The sequence below is a fragment of the Aspergillus vadensis genome (assembly GCF_003184925.1).
Source record: "Aspergillus vadensis CBS 113365 unplaced genomic scaffold BO88scaffold_16, whole genome shotgun sequence".
Classification (NCBI taxonomy): Eukaryota; Fungi; Ascomycota; class Eurotiomycetes; order Eurotiales; family Aspergillaceae; genus Aspergillus; species Aspergillus vadensis.
Window position 1 is genome coordinate 683,713 of NW_020292054.1, and position 17,433 is coordinate 701,145.

At 50.1% G+C, this 17,433-nt stretch overlaps 7 protein-coding genes across 7 annotated transcripts; 4 read left to right on the forward strand and 3 right to left on the reverse strand.

The window, feature by feature from the left end:
- Window positions 1-941: 941 nt before the first annotated feature.
- Window positions 942-2,046, forward strand: BO88DRAFT_406083 (uncharacterized protein). The gene is made up of 2 exons (XM_025707063.1): window positions 942-1,410; window positions 1,483-2,046. Exons 1-2 carry the CDS (start codon window positions 1,161-1,163, stop codon window positions 2,034-2,036), a joined length of 804 nt encoding a protein of 267 aa, XP_025561533.1. The 5' UTR covers window positions 942-1,160; the 3' UTR covers window positions 2,037-2,046.
- A 601-nt stretch (window positions 2,047-2,647) lies between these two features.
- On the forward strand, window positions 2,648-4,284 carry BO88DRAFT_368568 (FAD-dependent oxidoreductase; the record flags this gene model as incomplete). The annotated part of the gene is made up of 4 exons (XM_025704119.1): window positions 2,648-2,949; window positions 3,013-3,281; window positions 3,372-3,742; window positions 3,810-4,284. 4 exons carry the CDS (start codon window positions 2,648-2,650, stop codon window positions 4,227-4,229), a joined length of 1,362 nt encoding a protein of 453 aa, XP_025561534.1. The 3' UTR covers window positions 4,230-4,284.
- Window positions 4,285-4,435: 151 nt separating this feature from the next.
- On the forward strand, window positions 4,436-7,927 carry BO88DRAFT_391475 (TAPT1 family protein). The gene has a single exon (XM_025705009.1). The coding sequence runs from the start codon at window positions 4,731-4,733 to the stop codon at window positions 7,881-7,883; it is 3,153 nt and encodes a 1,050-aa protein (XP_025561535.1). The 5' UTR covers window positions 4,436-4,730; the 3' UTR covers window positions 7,884-7,927.
- A 554-nt stretch (window positions 7,928-8,481) lies between these two features.
- BO88DRAFT_343506 (putative salicylate hydroxylase) lies at window positions 8,482-9,954 on the reverse strand (the record flags this gene model as incomplete). The annotated part of the gene is made up of 5 exons (XM_025703188.1): window positions 8,482-8,525; window positions 8,588-8,919; window positions 8,970-9,705; window positions 9,760-9,817; window positions 9,868-9,954. The coding sequence occupies 5 exons, from the start codon at window positions 9,952-9,954 to the stop codon at window positions 8,482-8,484; spliced, it is 1,257 nt and encodes a 418-aa protein (XP_025561536.1).
- A 420-nt stretch (window positions 9,955-10,374) lies between these two features.
- On the forward strand, window positions 10,375-11,017 carry BO88DRAFT_343533 (uncharacterized protein; the record flags this gene model as incomplete). Its single annotated transcript, XM_025703191.1, has 2 exons — window positions 10,375-10,636; window positions 10,731-11,017. The coding sequence occupies 2 exons, from the start codon at window positions 10,375-10,377 to the stop codon at window positions 11,015-11,017; spliced, it is 549 nt and encodes a 182-aa protein (XP_025561537.1).
- A 2,957-nt stretch (window positions 11,018-13,974) lies between these two features.
- Window positions 13,975-15,402, reverse strand: BO88DRAFT_426960 (uncharacterized protein; the record flags this gene model as incomplete). Its single annotated transcript, XM_025708951.1, has 2 exons — window positions 13,975-15,279; window positions 15,343-15,402. 2 exons carry the CDS (start codon window positions 15,400-15,402, stop codon window positions 13,975-13,977), a joined length of 1,365 nt encoding a protein of 454 aa, XP_025561538.1.
- Window positions 15,403-16,920: 1,518 nt separating this feature from the next.
- BO88DRAFT_406090 (uncharacterized protein) lies at window positions 16,921-17,370 on the reverse strand. Its single transcript, XM_025707064.1, has one exon. It carries the CDS (start codon window positions 17,350-17,352, stop codon window positions 17,107-17,109), a length of 246 nt encoding a protein of 81 aa, XP_025561539.1. The 5' UTR covers window positions 17,353-17,370; the 3' UTR covers window positions 16,921-17,106.
- Between the last annotated feature and the right edge of the window lie 63 nt (window positions 17,371-17,433).

The following is a 17,433-nucleotide window of genomic DNA, read 5'->3' on the forward strand; positions in this document are numbered from 1 at the left end:
TTTACACCATATATCGATCGTGCATCATTAACGGGCGCAAATAATTCCACTAATATGGTAGATGAATGCAAAGACGTTAATGGCGAACACTAGCTCATAACGGTCGGACAAATTATGAAGTCGCAAAACAGATATCGTGGCTGGTTTCGATCACAACGGCCGACTGGAGACAATAAGGTCAAAAGCAGAAAAGGGGAAGTGAAGCCATCCTCCACAGAATGGTGCGTGGCTTGATCACCTGATTGACAGCAAGCGATCTACGGGATCTTCCCCTGGAGACCACCTTCTTTCGGACTACCACCGAACGAGTGCCTCAAGTGCGTTTAATCAATCTCCAGCTGCTGTTCGAATTGATTTACTTCCATATTAATGCTTCTCGAACTCCTCACCGAAAACATGGTCGTCAATCAATAAAGTATATTCTTGGGCTTGCAGCAATCGGACACGAAAACAGAGTATGGGCAATATGGAAAACGCATCCAGGCGATCCTTCATACACCGCAGCGTGGACTCATGAAGCCCTGATATGTGAATGTGGCCACTGCAACCCGCACCATGACTCTGCGTGGCCCCCACTCTTGAGCCGAGACCGCGCTAAGACTGCGAAAGTTGTCGAAGGATTTGGGTCATCCGACCTTATTCGCGGTAACTATTTCGAAGTTTCGATTAGAGTAAGCTTCTAGCTCTGCACTTTGATTTAAGCCTTGTCATCAGATTCTGGACGCAACGCCGCATTCTTCATAGGGCCCTTCACCAAGATACTCAGACACTTTCCAATGGTTGATGAAGCATGCAAAATACGCATAGTTTCTTCTGCAATTCAAAGAATGACTAGCGCTACTGGTGCGCATTTTCATGTTACCCTCTAAGCCGCGACTAGTCCAGCGGGATAACGAGATTTAGTATAGAGCCCTCCTAGGCTCTAAGCCCACTCGTCTAACCAACGGACTAGCCAAGAAATACGAACACTATCCCTAAGCCTAGTTTGATTCCTCAACAATCAAGGCAGGATTTCTGCAAAACATTTATCAGCCCATCCAGCCGCTCGTAAACAGCGTTGCGCACTCTCCTGGCCAAAATGCCACAAAATCTCCTTGAGCGAACATATCATCCTACCACCCTACGATAATACTGCTTATTATAGTCTGATTGCGAAAACAATGTTCATCTTCACACTCACACTTACCCTCTTCATCTCTCTCTCCTCCGCCCGCACATGCTACCACCCCGACAAGTCGGTCGCCAACAATAACGTCCCCTGTACGTCCGCTGACACGACCTATTGCTGCGACGCCGATGCGATCTGCATGTCCAATGGCTACTGCGTCGGAGTCGGAGCCCAGCCCTATGTCTTTTTCCGGGGCTCCTGTACGGACGAAAACTGGGGTAGTGGTTGTCCGACGCAGTGTGGTGAGTCATCTCGCTTCCTTCCCTCCACCTAGTACCTATCACCGTGCATCAACTTACATGCGTACCAAACAGTAAATAAAAATCCTAGCGGCGGCGCACCCATCATCGGAATCGGCACAGACAGCTCCGGAGATGCACAATACTGCTGCGGCTTTCAGGTCAAGAACAACGGGTCTTCGGAGTGCGTGGATGGCGACACGGCGTTTACGTTGAACAATGGAGAGATGATTCTCGGCCGGGCCGCACTGGAGAATTTGACGGAAGTTAGTAACGCCAGTTCCACTTCGACAACCACGGTTTCCACCGAGACCGTGCTAGCGACCTCAACAACCTGCTCCAGCAATGAAAAGCACTGTAGCTCAAATGCAACGGCTGTAGGGGCTGGTGTGGGCGTGCCCCTGGGAGTGCTGGCTGTGTCGGCTGTCGTGTGGGCGCTCTGGGAGAGGAGCAGGAGAATTACAGCGTCTACGACTACTGATCCTATCGTTCAAGAGGGGTTTTATATGGACAAAGGACTTGTGCAAGAAAGCTATGTTCCGCACAGGATGCAACAGGCGCCGACGGAGTTGGACACGCAAGCCAGGATATCGGAGATGATGGGAAGTAGCTACCAACGTGCACCCTAGAACAGGGAAGATTCATAGGGAATAATAAGTTGCGAAAGCAATTCACTTTTCGGTTGCATTCCAACTCCTAGCACATTCGATTGAGTGTGATGAGTCATTAGTTCTGGCCGTTCAGATTAAGTAGACGATGTTTTGCTTGGCACTCAAAAGGATGTAGCGAGACGTTTTCCGCAGTGGGGTTCAGGCGTCCAGTCTGTCAATTGTGGGAATTAAACTTCACCAATTGTGTATTCCCGCCTCGGCAAACACCATTACAACAACAAGTCAATGGGTAATCCCATGGTGTTAGCAAGTAACGTAGTTAAGGTCCATACAATGGAAACCATGAGTTTTTCTTTGTTATACTCTCCGAAGATCACTGCCAATAACTGTTGGATGTTTGGGTTAGGCGACCGCATGTAAGCACTAAGAGGTTACGAACAGCTACCAAGAGTGACGGCTTTGCCACTAGATCTAGGCGAGCGTACCAATCACTGCGTGCACTTGTATAGTTCGACATGGGTACTTGTGAGGTACAAAGATTATAAAGCTAACAGTGTGCTCTTCCATTAGGTCTCTTTGCCAATGTTTGTTACTACTACTATATTATCTACACCAGTAAAATATATCCAATGGCTCCCAGACCGTGCAAAGTCATCGTCGCGGGCGGCGGCATTGCCGGACTCTCTCTGGCACTTATGCTGGAGAAGCATGGCATTGACTATCTACTTCTAGAAGCATACCCCCAGGTCTTGGCTACTGTTGGCGCGGGTATCGCTCTCGCTCCTAATGGTCTCCGCATTATTGAACAGTTGGGGTGCTATGAGGATCTGCGGAAGTGTTCGGCGGGTGCTGACCAAGTTCACTTTCGGAAGCCTGATGGAGAGACGCTCTGGGGACTGGACGAAGGATTGGCTGAGGCGTGTATTGCAAAGTGTGTCCCTCTTGCATGCTTGCACCCTCATTTGTTAGATGATTATGCTTACCAGGATGACAGGCATGGGTATACCTATATGTGGATGGACAGGAAGTCTCTCCTGGAGGTTTTGTACAACAACATTGCGGACAAATCGAAGATTTTGCCTGGCAAGCGTGTGGCCAGTGTCACGCATACCGACAATGGTGTTGATGTCGTCACAACTGATGGGTCAACGTACTCTGCCGATATCATCGTTGGAACAGACGGCACCCATTCCAAGCTGAGGCAGGAAATGGCTAGATACGCCGAAGACCTAGGGCTCAGCGAGGATTATGCGGAAGAAGACAGTCAGTTGAACATCCTTCCTTCCCCCCCCCCTTTTTTTTTGTTTTCATGTATAGGATGTGATGGTATCTAACCGGTATGGTATAATGCAGAGGTCGCTGCAAGTTACAGCTGTATCTTTGGAATGTCTGATCCCGTCCCAGGCTTCCCCAGTCGCTCACTTGAATTTGTGACAAATGAAGGCTTCTCATATGTGCTGGGTGCTGGTCCTGCTGGGCGCGTCTATTGGTTCCTGATGGAGAAGATGAAGCAGACATACTACGGTGCCGACATCCCTCGATTCAGTGAAGAAGACAAGCAGCGCACCCTTCAAGGGCATTGGAATGACCAGGTCACGCCACATGTCCGCCTGTCTGATCTCTACAAGCGTCAGTTGAGCACGATATATACACCAATGCCAGAGTTCGTCTACAGGAAATGGCACTTGGGAAGGATCATTACCATTGGAGACGCTTGCCACAAGGTGAGGAAACCCGGCCCCTTTCTATTAGTGTCATACCGCGACTAACCAGTTGGTGGGATCGGTATAGGTCCTCCCTATTACGGCGCAAGGGGGCAACCAGGCTTTAGAAAGCGCCGCGGCCGTGGTCAATGGCTTGATGGCAGCGTTGACGCAGGCCTCGGGCTCGGGTCCGCTCTCTCAGTCGGAGATTCAGTTGATGTTTGAGCGAGTGCAGAACATTCGCGAGCCGCGCACATTTAGTATCATCGAAACAACTCACAAACGACAGAAATTGGACACAATGGATACCCCGGAGCTGAAAGAGTTTCTGCTTACTAAATATGCAGGGCTGATGCCAGGGGAGTTGTGGAAACGATGGGCTCATACATTTACCCCGGCAGTGTCTTTGGATATGCTCGATCTGCCTGCTAGACCGAAGAGTGTTCCCTTTGACGATGAGGCCTTGAGAGATAAGGATAGCAACAAAGCTCTGGAGGCGCACTTGTAGTTAGATAATAAGTGGATAGCACTACTCTTACTCATTGAATGACATGACGCTTTGCTGTTTCATCGATCTCGGCCTTAGAGAGAATTAAATCCGAAGAGAAAAAGGACGGTTGGGGATGACAGGCCGCTGACCGCCTTGGGGTTCCGGGGATCGCAAGCAAAGCCCCCAGGGTCTCTTTCTGGTTTTCATGATAAGCAACTTCGTCGCTACGAAAGAGTTCTTTCGATTTCTGCAATTCCTAACAAGGGCTGATTTTTTTTTGATCAAGTTTGACAGTCCTCAGTTTACCCGCAGCATGATCCCGAATTCCCCTTAATCTTCGGTCCGCTGGTCGCGTTGCGCAGTCAGCCAGCTCGGCACTATCATCCACCCCTACCACCGTGGCCTCGCCTTCCCCCCAACCCCGCCGACGAATCCCTCGAGGCTGTTTCGGATCATGACATCGGTGTTAAAACCCAATCTGCGCTGCTATATAATGGTCAATAGTCATTGATATCGATTATGGATGAACTACCCGACCACCTCAGCCAGCGAGCATCAGACACGATCACCCATGTGGCCGCACCGGGCGGACAGGAAGCGCCAGTATCTCCCCGGAAGAGAGAACATGAGAGCGGCATGGATCGTGAAGGTCATAGCTTGGAGGTTGGAAAGTCTCGGCAAAGCAGACCGGTAGATTCGCACCGCGAGAATAAGGACGATTATGCCAACGGTACATCAAGCCGAACTATGCAACAAGAAGTATCCGCAACATCGGATACTATGAGTGTTCATGAGCGGAGCCATAAGGAGGAAGCCATACACCGATTTGGTGCGCCTGTCAGCGACCACGACCTAAATAGGTTTCCCAGCCAACCCACGGTGAACGGCGACCAGAAAAGCGGTCAGCCAGCGCTTCCTTCTGACCAGGCCCTAGGGATGATCTTCGAACACTCGTTGGAGGGCTCGGACAGCGCAGATCATCGTACGACATCGAGGACCTCTTTAGTGGATGTTTTTGAAGGTCCCGACGTAACTTCCGTCGTCCGTCGGTGGTCGCAGAACACATCCCCTGTCAGGAACCAAGATAAGGAGCAGGAGCGGGTAGTTAAGCTATCTCCGGCCAGGATGCAGGAACTCACATCATCCCCTCAGTCTATTCCTTATCGTGCAGCACCCCCGGAGTCGGACCGCGGTCGACGTGCAGTATCAGATGGCATGCATGCAGCGATCTCACCATCGCAGCCTGACCAATCTGCGACTCTTCTACCGAATGAGCATAAGGTAACCGGCGACAGCGTCCCCAAACTTCGTCCCAGCAAGGATCTAGCCATCGACGTCTCTGCTGCCACGGCAGCTAAGCAACCTGCTCGGACTCGGCCGCAAGGCTCTCGGGCTGTATCTACACCTAGCTCGCGACGGCAAACCATGCCAACGACCAGTGAACGACTGACGCAGACTTGGACATCACGGGGGAAGCAAGAGCGCGCCTCTCTTAGTCGAGAGTCTGATGGAAAACACCTTTCCCCGTCGCCACACATTACTGGCCCTGAGCCTGCTCTACCGTCCCCTATGCCTCCAACCATTCCTCTCCCTCCGTTGTCCGTTCCGACATACCTACAATTAGAATTGGCCTCCGGTCGGCCGTCTCCGCTATACATTCACCGCTCCGCAATGAGCGACTTTCCATATGAATCGTCTCGGGTCAAACTTGAACGTCTGATGAACTTTTTGATGCTGCCTCCTGCATTGGAACGAGTCCTTTGGTTTGGTATATTAGCGTGTCTCGATTCTTGGTTGCATACATTTACCATTCTTCCTCTTCGTTTTATTAAAGCATTGTATATTCTTCTGGAGTCGTGGGCTGTCAATCTTGGCGTTGAATTTCGTTATGTGACAGGTTTCATTTTCAAAGGTGTTGGGCGAGTGTGGCGGAGGCGACACAGAGCATCATCGACGGACGAGTCTTCGAAGGTTGCTGACCCTGGAAAGTCCACCTCTGAGAAGCACGAGAACGGGTCAGTGGAACGAGAGTCTCGCAATCGGGCCACAGAACCGCGCAAGCGCCACCATAAGCACCGGCGGCAGAAGAGCATCCCGTCAGCTTTAATGCCAGATGACAAGGCTGACATTCTTAAAGGGCTGCTCATCATATCTACCTGCTGCGTGTTGATGCACTTTGATGCAAGTCGAATGTATCACTGGATCAGAGGACAGGCTGCGATCAAACTCTATGTGATCTATAATGTGCTAGAGGTCAGCGATCGGTTATTCGCTGCCATTGGACAAGACGTGCTTGAGTGTCTATTCTCGCGGGAAGCTCTCGAGCGTCGCCCGGACGGGCGCAGCAAGGTCTTCCGACCATTTGGATTGTTCTTGCTGGCATTGGCATACACAGTCATCCACGCAACGGCCCTCTTTTATCAGGTGATGACGTTAAATGTCGCGGTGAATTCGTACTCAAATGCGCTCATTACCCTGCTGCTTTCAAACCAGTTTGTGGAGATCAAATCCACGGTGTTCAAGAAATTCGAGAAAGAGAATCTCTTCCAGCTTCTCTGCGCAGACGTGGTTGAGCGGTTCCAGCTTTGGTTGATGCTTACCATCATCGCGTCGCGAAACCTTGTTGAGACCGGAGCGTTCAATGCCCTTGGTAGCTTGAGCTTCAGTCTTGGGGGGTACACATCCACGGGGACTAACAGCACGCCCCTATCGACTCCTCCCCGGACCTCCTCATCCATTCTGCCGCAGGCCTTTACAATTGTGCCATCATCGATAATTGCGTCCTTCAGTCAGGTGAACACGTATCTGCCGACTCTCGCACAGGTTCTAGGGCCGTTCTTGGTCGTTTTAGGGTCGGAAATGCTAGTGGATTGGCTGAAGCATGCCTACATTGGCAAATTCAACAACACGCGGCCAGCCATCTACGGACGGTTTCTGGATATCCTTGCGAAGGACTACTACACCAACGCCTTTGCAGACCAGAACCTGACCCGTCGCTTAGGTCTGCCGGTGATCCCACTGTCTTGCCTCTTCTTCCGAGTCTCCGTCCAAACATACCAGATGTTCATTACTGCCTTGCTTCCTCAACAGCCCTCTTCCACAGCGGTGGAGGCCACTACCCTATCCGCTATCCACAGCCAGTACGTGCCGGCTCCAATGCCCTCACCTCCTCCATTGACGCTGCGAAACTTTATCCCGACGTCAACCGCGTACGTGGGTGCCTTCTTCCGCCAGCTTCTAGCCAACACCATGCCATCGCCCGCCCAGTCCGTATACATCTTCACCATAGTCCTCATCTTAACCGGCTTCGTGGTCCTCCTGATCCTGAAGCTTCTCCTGGGTATGGTCCTGCTAGCGTACGCCAGATCTCGATATAAGGCGATGAAGCTGCGTGAAACATCCAATCAAGCCAATGCCCCATCGGCAGCACCTGCGGATGAATCCAACGGGACAGCACCCCGTGGACGAGCGTTTGCAGTTGAAGGCGGCCGACGATTCGGCGGATGGGGCGTAGTCGAGGTCAACGATGACCATCGACGATGGATCTATGCGGACGACCCTGAGGGGCTGCGTCGGCTGAAGGCCAAAGAAGAGAAAGACAAGAATACCAAGGAGGACCTGAACATGGATCATGTCCAACGATATGAGATGGTGGCCAAGCGGATCTGGTAAATGGTAGATAAAGATAATTGTAATTAGCCTTATGTACATCCTAGGAGTAATTATTATTTATTACACTCTACTTGAATGGGTTCTTACCTCTGTATAATGGGCCACTAGTCATCCGCTATAGTCTAGCCAGGCTAACTATCCCTGTTCGGACCATCGGTCACGTTTTAGTTCTTATCTGCCTGCCTAAGTTCCATCGTCCCCTCCTCTACTCTTCTGTGCTTTTGTCCTGTGTAACAAAATCCTTTCCTCGTCCGAAAAGCAATTGTTGTTCAGCTCTCCTTCATTATTTTTGCTTCTGGTTTTCTCTTATGTCAGCTGGAACGGTCACAAGCCATCATGAGCTGCCAGCACCCTTCACATCATTCGTCAATTACCGATAAGTCAACAGCCTAGCAAAAGGAAACAAAGCAGAGAGAAAGGTTCATATGTGCATTCTATATGCCTGTTGGTATGTATGTACAGTTATTCATAAAAGTATATGATAATCGCTAATTGTAACGTTGATGAGAACGCCAGGGCTAAAAGTGTTAATCAATCCCAATCATGTTGAAGAAGGAACGTGTTTGTTGTGTGCATGCGACATATTGCAAATCGCAAATCACAGGTGGTGCCGCAGTTCGGACACGTGGTTGCCATGGAGTTCTGGAATTTGTTAGCATATCTCGCCAGAGGTAAGTAGGATGTGGATGACGATCGCAACTCACCCTTCCATGCATCCAGAGCTGCCTTCTCGGCATCCCAACCCCAGAGGAATTTCTGGGTTTCCAGATCTGTCCACCGGTCGGGGTTCGATCCGCTCTTCAGGGAGGAGCGGAACTGCTCATCACGCGCGCGTTGCTCCGGGCCATCAGGCAGGTGGAGCGTGATGCGGTTTTCCGACCCGGATTGCTGGACAGTGTCTGCGCGGGGTTTCCGGGATTGCTCATACGCCTTGAGCGCAAGAGGGATCTCATCACGGGAAGAGATGGTGGAGAGCAGGACACCAAGGGCAGCAGCGTCTTCGACGGCCTGGGCGGCACCTTGAGCAACATACGGCCTATGGAACGTTAGTTCAAGACAAATTATCAGGACAAAAGGGGTGCTTACAGCATTGGGTGGCAGGCGTCACCAATGAGAGCCACGGAACCCCTGATCCAGGTCTTTAGCGGGGCGTGTAGGCACAACTTCCATTCCAGGACTTCATCGTCCGGTACCAAGTCGATAAGCTTCGTCACGCGCCGGTCCCAGCCCTTGTAGTTGTCGATCATGGCCTGCTTGGAACCCTTGGTAGTCCACGACTCCTCGACAGAATGGTTGTCTGGATGAAGCAGGACAACATTGTACAAATCATGGTTTCGCACTGGATAAGCGATGACATGACGGCCAGGTCCGAGCCACCGCGTGGCTTGTGGTTCATCAACCAGCGCCTTCAGCTCAGGATCGTTCTCTAGAGCACTACGGGGCAGCATGATTCGGTAGGCTGCATCACCCGTGGGGATGGCGACAGATGCTTCTTCCAGCAAGTGATCGCGGAGGGCAGACTTGATGCCGTCAGCCGCGATCACGATGTCTCCTTTAACGATGGAGCCGTTGGCCAATTGCACTGCGGCATGGTCGAACTGGACTCCAGTGACTGTTGAGTTCACACGCAGCTCCACATTCGACAGCGCCAGCGCCTGTTCAATGAGGGCATTGTGGAGGTCTGCGCGGTGAATGACAGTCTGTTGGCCGTAGGTCTTGTTCACGGGCAAGGTTCCGAGCATGCTACCATCCTCCCACCGTCTTACATGGATGTGCTCGAGGGCAACATCTTGGGCGTGGATCAACGGAGAGACGCCCCACCCTGAGTCATATCATCAGATGGGGTTGAGTAACAGGAGAAGTAAGGGGCGCTTACGGTCAAACAGCGTCAGCATGTTAGGTGAGACTTGAATACCAGCACCAACTTCCATGAGCTAAAGAAGGACAGTTAGCAAGACGTATCAGAATAGATTGGTATACGCACCTTGGGAGCAGACTCGAGGATGGTAACATGATGTCCTCGCATACCCAGGGTCAGGGCCGCAGCCATGCCGCCAATGCCTGACTTCATTAGTTACATGCTTCTATCGCTTTCAGGTCTATGAGACAGATGTCCTACCGGCGCTATGCGGTAATGTCAGCAACAATACATAGTGACTCGAGACGAGGGTTTGAACTTACCCAACCACGATCACCTGCAGAGGAGTCTTTGCTTGTTCCATATTCGCGAATAAATTCAAAAGGTTTGACAGAGTTTGGATTACAATGAAACAGAACAAAGATGATAAAGGAAGCGGAAAAGAGGGCCGGGGCCAGAAAATAAAGATTTAAAATTGGGGGAAAAATTCGGAGGTCCTAGGCTAAGGGCAAATCTGGGCCGTACAATATCCGTGGATGGATGAGGGTTCGCCACTCAGGTACGGGAGTTCATTGAAAACACTGATAGATTGATAAAACTGACAACAGAACAGCAACAACAGAGAATGTCAAGATGGGCAAGCACGCTCCTGATAAAGAATTCCAGAGCCAGGCTCAAACTTCGGTTGTCCTTCCTCCAGCCGGAAATGACGGCAGGACGCGAACCCCCCAGATCGCTTCTCCACCGAAGGAAGCAAGACCAGACCAGCCCTCCACAACCCCGGTGAGTATAGGTCAGACCAGAAGTGCATCATTGGACCATTATTGGATCCTGAATGGCGAAAGGAGGAGAAGCAAGCCAACCGTCCGCGAGGGTCATGTCGACCCCGGAAGTGGTGGGCGCGAGTCTCCACCTGATACTAAAGATGCATGATGTCAAATTAGTCCGCTGCATTGTGTACAGGAGGTTAGTAAGACCTGAGATCTTAGTGTTTGACTCGGAATGGTGTGCGAGTCTGGAGCTGCAAGGCAGGCCAGCGAAGGCGCTGAGGCAGAAAAACGGGCGAATGGCCGAACGGTTTTTCCTGGGGAGCCAATCATGGGACGTGATTTGGGAGTGCAAAGAATGCAAAGCCGGCTGTTCGCCCGCCTTCATTTGCCGGTCTCCAACATTGTTTGTTCACGCCGCCTTTTCTCCACTGTTTCCGTCTTCGCTTCTCTCGCCCTCCTCGCGCGGCAAACGCCTGCCCGTCCCATTGCCGAATGCCCTTCCATAATGCCTTTGTTCCAGACTACAATTTGATACTCCGACTATCTACACGGTGGGTTGAGTAGCAGGATCATCATCATCTCTACTCCTCCCCCCAATCTCTCTCTGACACTTGCTGTGCTGTTCTTTGCCGGTCTTACCACATGATTGCCGAGCTGAAATGCAACGCTCAGCCGAAGCTGAAACTACTGCTAGGTGATGAGCTGCCTAGTGCATACCATACGCAACCCACGCATGACCAGCACCTTCTAGCCTCGCACTATTGTTCTCGAAGCCTACTACATGAGGCAGTGTGATGAGATTGCCTACAACGGATACGAGGATTGTGTAACCTGGGAATTTGTGTTCTGCGTATGTTGCAGATGCTCTCAACGCCCGAAAGACTTGACCGATATCGGACGATTGACCGCAAACATTATGTTGCGATCTGACTCGACAATTGATAACAAGGATTTAGGGGGAGTAAACAGGGTTAACTCCCTGCTCAATACCTTTGATATCATGTAGATAACGACTTGCTCACCATAGACGACCTTGCAGTACCTGCATCCAGAACTAGGTCTATCCCTGCCGTCCAGCGCCAGCGCGTCGGTCGGCAAGCTGCGGAAACAACAACAGCCGCGTAAACGTGCTTGACTGTTCCGCCCAAAGTCTATAGTCACCGACCCACCAATCATACTATTGTTGATGCCTCTTCCAGAATAATCTCCTGCACATTGCTTTGTTCATGAACTCGGTATCACCTGGTAGACTACCAACCGCCAACTCAAGGACGATCATCTTTGCGAACGAAGCAATTCAGTCCTTGCATAAGCCAATGGGAACCTCACTTGCTGCATAGCCCATACTATCATATAGACTCACCAACCCCCTTCCCCAAAATCCTTACACACTCACAGGATTATATACTGAAGTCCCTATCCAGGGAGCAGGTAAGGTGAAATCTTCATTGCTGAGAGTCTATCACTCAATGGCAATAAGATCCTTTCCTTATTTTCAGAGGCAATATAATGCCCTAGACTGCGGGACCCCTACGTCGCAGGAGGTTGTCTTCCTCCCGGATCCTCCTGGCATGATAGTTGGTGCAAAATTATTGACGCTCATAGTTCGTCTCCCAGAGAGTAACATAGATTCCTGAGTCAACGATATCCTCAACCTCCAGAAAACATTGTATTGTGACCGAATCTTCCCATTCGGCTATTGCCTACTCTGGTAATTGATACAGTCCACCCATCCTCTCCAAGACCGGATGCGACAATCACCCGGAGCCTATAATGCAATACATCAAGGCAGGAATACCCAGGATCATACTACTGCTTGAAGAAGACAGATGGCCACTGCCAGCCTATAGAGAGTAAGCTTACAAAGATATTACTATACCAAGCACTACTACTGTAGTAACACCACACTCCCCACTCATACTCAGGGTACCATTGTACCCAATACCCACAAATACTATGTTAGTCGACAAAGGTGTCAATTGCCTTACATCCATTCCATCCTAAAATACACGACTTACCAAAACCACCCACTGAACAAACAATATATGACTATAATACCGGCAACAACACCAGCCGAACTACATACTATGTAGTAGCCCCACTGCCCACTAGTATTGCTGTCACTAGACTACGATTACTAGTGTATATTAGTTCCATAAACCATGAACCTACCTCTAGACGAGGCCAAGACGACTACGCGTGTCTATCAGATCCAAATTTGAGGTCGTCCTCACCTACATTCCTCTAGATTTTGTGGCTGGGATGGTGCAGCAGTAATTATCCTGGCCGATAATGAACGGAGATGTAAACGGTAGAAGGCTCCATTCAAGTTCATAATATAGTATAGTACTCATACATGAGGTCCTGGAGTCACTATAATTGTCTGCTATGTATGACATATCTTTGTCTCTGTACTAGCATTGAATTTAATCAAAATGATGAGAGATTTTTTTCACTCCAGATAACAACTACTTATATACGCGCAGTGGCTCAAGAGACAAAATTATCATTCTTCTTAGTAATCTATATATTCAAGACACCGCTCATATTGTAATTACTAGAAGTCGGTACAACCACTTACGGCACTATCGGTGGCTCAAACCGGACCGGACTAAAATAGATGTAATCACTATATTCAGTAATCAACCATTATGCTTCCTTTCCCGTCTGGAGTAGTATGATGTAACTACTACCTACTGGCATGGCAGCCTATAATATCTATATATTCCTACATAGCAGCAATTGTCTTTGCAGCAGATACCGGTTATTTCTTGTTCTGCTTCTCAGAGAACTGTAGATCTTGAAACTATCTATACACTACTACACCGAAGTAAGATGCTCGGTCGTACCATCCCTGACGGGGAAGTATCTAATCCAGGGTGGAAGGTATCGATGACTCGTGATGATAGTATGGAAGAGCATTTTTACCCGTTGTGTCTAGGGTATTTGTTTTGCATGGTGCGTGTAGTATGGTAGTGGTAGTGGTAAGTAGTAGTATGACTGGAATCAAGGAATGCGTATGTACTTCTATGATGAAATAAGAAGAAAATATTACTGACAACCCCTCAGGGAATTATATGCTAGAAGCGATATAGAGGGAGACATATATACTATGAGTTGCTATTTTCAGTAAAAACTTTTCAGTATCCAAAATGTCCCATGGTAGATTGTCACAACCCGAGTATATGCAGTTTGGAAAACAAAATCAACATCAGAGGCATTCTACATGCATAAGGAGTGGTATCAAACGCCAAATGTGCAACAGTATCATGTCAAATGATAGTGAGGAGAAAGACACAATTCACTACCGATCGTAGGTCAAAGAATGAAGAAGTTTCGCTAATTCTAATCGCCAAGCAAATATCCGTCCTGTCGTAAGGTAATCCGGAATCGGAATATACAATATTATATACATGTCGTAAAGTGTCGATCTGTCGTTAAGAAAATATAGACGTGTAGGAAATTAAGCAGTGAACATCAAACGCAAACGGCTGGATCGCTTCTTCTTCTCCTTCGGCTTCGGCTCCATGTCTGAGTAACGGGACTCAGCTCTGGAAGGTGCGTATGAGGGCGCCCTCGACGGGGCCTTCGATGGCGCCTTGGAGAAAACCTTGGAGGGTGCCCTCGAGCTGACATGCGACTCTGGTCGGTGGTTGGCGCGGGAGCCTTCACGATGGCTGCGTGATCGACGAGATCTGCGAGAGGATGCCATCGACTGATCATCATCGTCGAACTTGAATCGGGGGTCCCGTGACATTCGTGCCGTAGTCACATCAATGCCTGACATTGCTGCTGCTTTAGGTGTGATGAACTCTCCATCGACGGATGTGCCAACACTGTCGGCCTCGGCATCTGCTACGCCGCGCCGCCACATCTCGACAGTGCTTAGACACTCTGTGTTGAACTCCATCATGTCATCCATGCCGGGATCTTCCTCTGGAGCCGCCGCCGCTGCCCTCATGGGGCTGTTGGGAGTAGTGGTGGTGGCGTTTTGGATTTGCTTGACGATCTTGTAGCCACCAAACATGACAATCGTGACTCCGATACCAACGCCCGCTGCGATCAGGAATTGTGGGCTTGCAAGCAGGGCGAAGACAGTAGGGGCCGCAGCTTTGAGGGTCGAGAGCGCGGACGGCGCCATCTTCGTGGCAATGTTGCTGATTTCGGCCAAGGTAAGTGCCACAGCAGCCATGGCATCTGGGTTCTTCTGAAGATGTGCGATCGTGGCGGTCGCGGTATGTTGCATGCAGTCAGCTTCCTCTAAGAGCCACTGCGCCCGATCCACAAGAGTATTTAGTTCCGGGTTTTCAATTCTCTGGAGCTGGTTTTGTGGTTCGGGAGGTGTTGGCACTTTCTCCAGGGCCGAAGGGTGAAAGTCGCCGTATGCTAGATCCATGTCGACATGAGCATCGGACTTGGAGCGGCTGGTTGTTGGTCGCTCTGGTCCACGCATGGCGACGTCATGGGTAGTATGACGGCGGACCATTTCGCCTGGTCGAACAGCATATGGGTCTGCATAAGGATCCTGCCATTGCACGTCTTCTTCATAGACCGAGGGTTCACGAGCGTAGTGGCTACGGCCTGAGTGGTATCGTGAACGGCTTCTCCGAGAGGATGCGACTGAAGGCGCATCATCGATATGGTAGTTCTCAAGAGCCCTCAGTGCCTCCTTCTCGGCAATCTTGGCGTTCCGTTCCGACTGAAACTGAGCTTTGCGCTCGCGGTAGGCATTCTTGGCTTGACTAAACACGCCGAACAGGTGTTTGCTCTATGATCCATCATATGTCAGTATCGTGTGTCGGTGTTTCGGGGAGTATGATCGTATACGTACCGTGCTCACCACCTTACCAGACTTGTCAATCACAGCGATCGTTTCGCCCAGAGGAGCCATGATGACTGTATAAATGTGTGCTTAATACTCTATCACTTGATCAGAGTGAACGATGTTAAATCGACCCTTTTCTTGCTTGTGAGATGTTGCCCAGTGGACATTCAAATAGGATCAAGCATCGATAAAATGATGGGTTGGCGATCCACAAAATCCCGAGCGTAAGACCAGCGGTGTAGCGCAACCAGGCGAAAGTGTATAAAAATGGAATAATATCGACACTAGTCGAGTCGCGGTGGAGATTTGGCCCGATCTCAAAGTTTGCGAGACTAGAGATCGTGGTCCAGGCCTTGATGACGACACAAATCACTGAAAAAGCAGGGACCTGGGTAACGCAGATATATAACTGCGCTGATGGCGAATTTCTGAAAAGTGATGCCTGGGGTCAAGGTTCACAGTTCAGCTGTGGTTGTATTCGGAGTTTATAAGGAGAAGCACGATAAGCTGCGGAAGGGTCCGGTACGGTGCAACCAACAGTAACTAGTAGCTAGCATGCAGGCGGATGACCACGCCACAGAGGAGATTTCCACGCTGACAGGTAAGGGCAGCGAAATAGAGTACAGAGAAGGTACAAGGGACAAGAAAAAAATATGAGGGGGCTGGGGGTTCTAAAAGGACGCAAGACCGGCGGCGGCGCCTAAGATGGGCATAAAGCAACGAACAGGGGGGAAGTATCCGCCTTGCCAATGCAAACCGGTTGGGTGTCGATGAAGCTGGGAACAAGGCAACAAATGCGCCAAAAAAGATTGATTTGTTAGATCTGAATGGCTGCACGGATCCGTGGGGACTGTGTTGCTGTCACCGCACGATCCAACAGAGGGGACCCTCCATTGGCGGGGGAGGCGCTTGGGTACTGACGTGGGAGGTCAGAAAGTCGGAAACTACTTCTTGGGAAGTGCCTTGGGGGGTGTACCTGACGAAGGATGCAGGGAGAGACGGCAGCACAAGTCCCAGTTGGATGCCTGAAGACCCCCTCAGCCTTAAGGAAAGGAAAGAAGCATGGATCATCGCTGCATTTCTTGGGAAAATTTGATCAAAGCATGACTAGGAGGGACAGGGGAGGGACCCGTATCTATCGCTCATACTAACACCTGGATTGCCTGATTAGGGAAGTCCCCGATTGTGGGTGGAGAGAAGGAAGAAAGGAAGAGGGGGAACGGTAGGTGCCTGAGGACAGACGGCAGGAATGGCGGTGATGTTGCAGCTCGTGATTGGTTGATTATGGCACCGCCACTGTGGCTGGTGCATCACCCACTAAGGAGTGTCCACGGGTTTTCCGGTCAGTAACACAGTATTCTAGATGGTTATATCCTTTACCATACACACTCTTCCTACTTACTAGTACTTCCACCACCAGGTAGTAGATACCCCAAAGCTACTTACAGAGTATAGGCAACAGCTACTACTTACCCTCACACACCAGTAGCTGACTGGCTGATTTTAGTGGCAATCGCCACCCACTATTCTTATATTAACATAGATGAAGATCGATTTGCTTGTTTTTCCAGAGACTTCCCCCTTCTCCCTTTTGTTCACATGATTCAATAGAACGAGCCAAAGATTTCCCATAACCCCTGTCAAGAGCTGAACACCTTTTAATTATGGCGACCCAACTAACGGGCTCCGACAGCTCGTTCTTTATCTCCATCTGCAACCAGTCGTTGATAGTCAGCGCGCTGAATAAACCAAGTGCGTCAGGACGCGTTATCAAATCCCGACCTCCCACGTTATGTATCTAGTCCGTCTGTCGCAAGCTGTGGTCACACTTCTACCCCTTAATTCAAACAGTTGCCTATAAATTCCACTTCCTTCATCAGGACACGCATATGCCTTCACCAATAAAGCCAACGTGGACTCGCTGAATGCATATTCATGAATCATGTCGCAGTGCAATACTGAGACTTTGATAGCACGTCTGCTTTTAAAACCTAGGTTAGTGATTCCTGTCCCCATATTCGAGCCCCTGCATCCCTGCTTGAGGGCCAAAGAGGCCAGATCAAAATGCCATGTAAGCCGGGGGAAGATCCCATCGCT

Bases quoted from the DNA above. Each gene is read 5' to 3' on its own strand.
- BO88DRAFT_391475 (XM_025705009.1), top strand. From the start codon at position 4,731: ATGGATGAACTACCCGACCACCTCAGCCAGCGAGCATCAGACACGATC.
- BO88DRAFT_406083 (XM_025707063.1), top strand. From the start codon at position 1,161: ATGTTCATCTTCACACTCACACTTACCCTCTTCATCTCTCTCTCCTCC. The intron at 1,411-1,482 runs GTGAGTCATCTC...CGTACCAAACAG, and splicing joins TGGTTGTCCGACGCAGTGTG to TAAATAAAAATCCTAGCGGC.
- BO88DRAFT_406090 (XM_025707064.1), bottom strand. From the start codon at position 17,352: ATGGGGACAGGAATCACTAACCTAGGTTTTAAAAGCAGACGTGCTATC.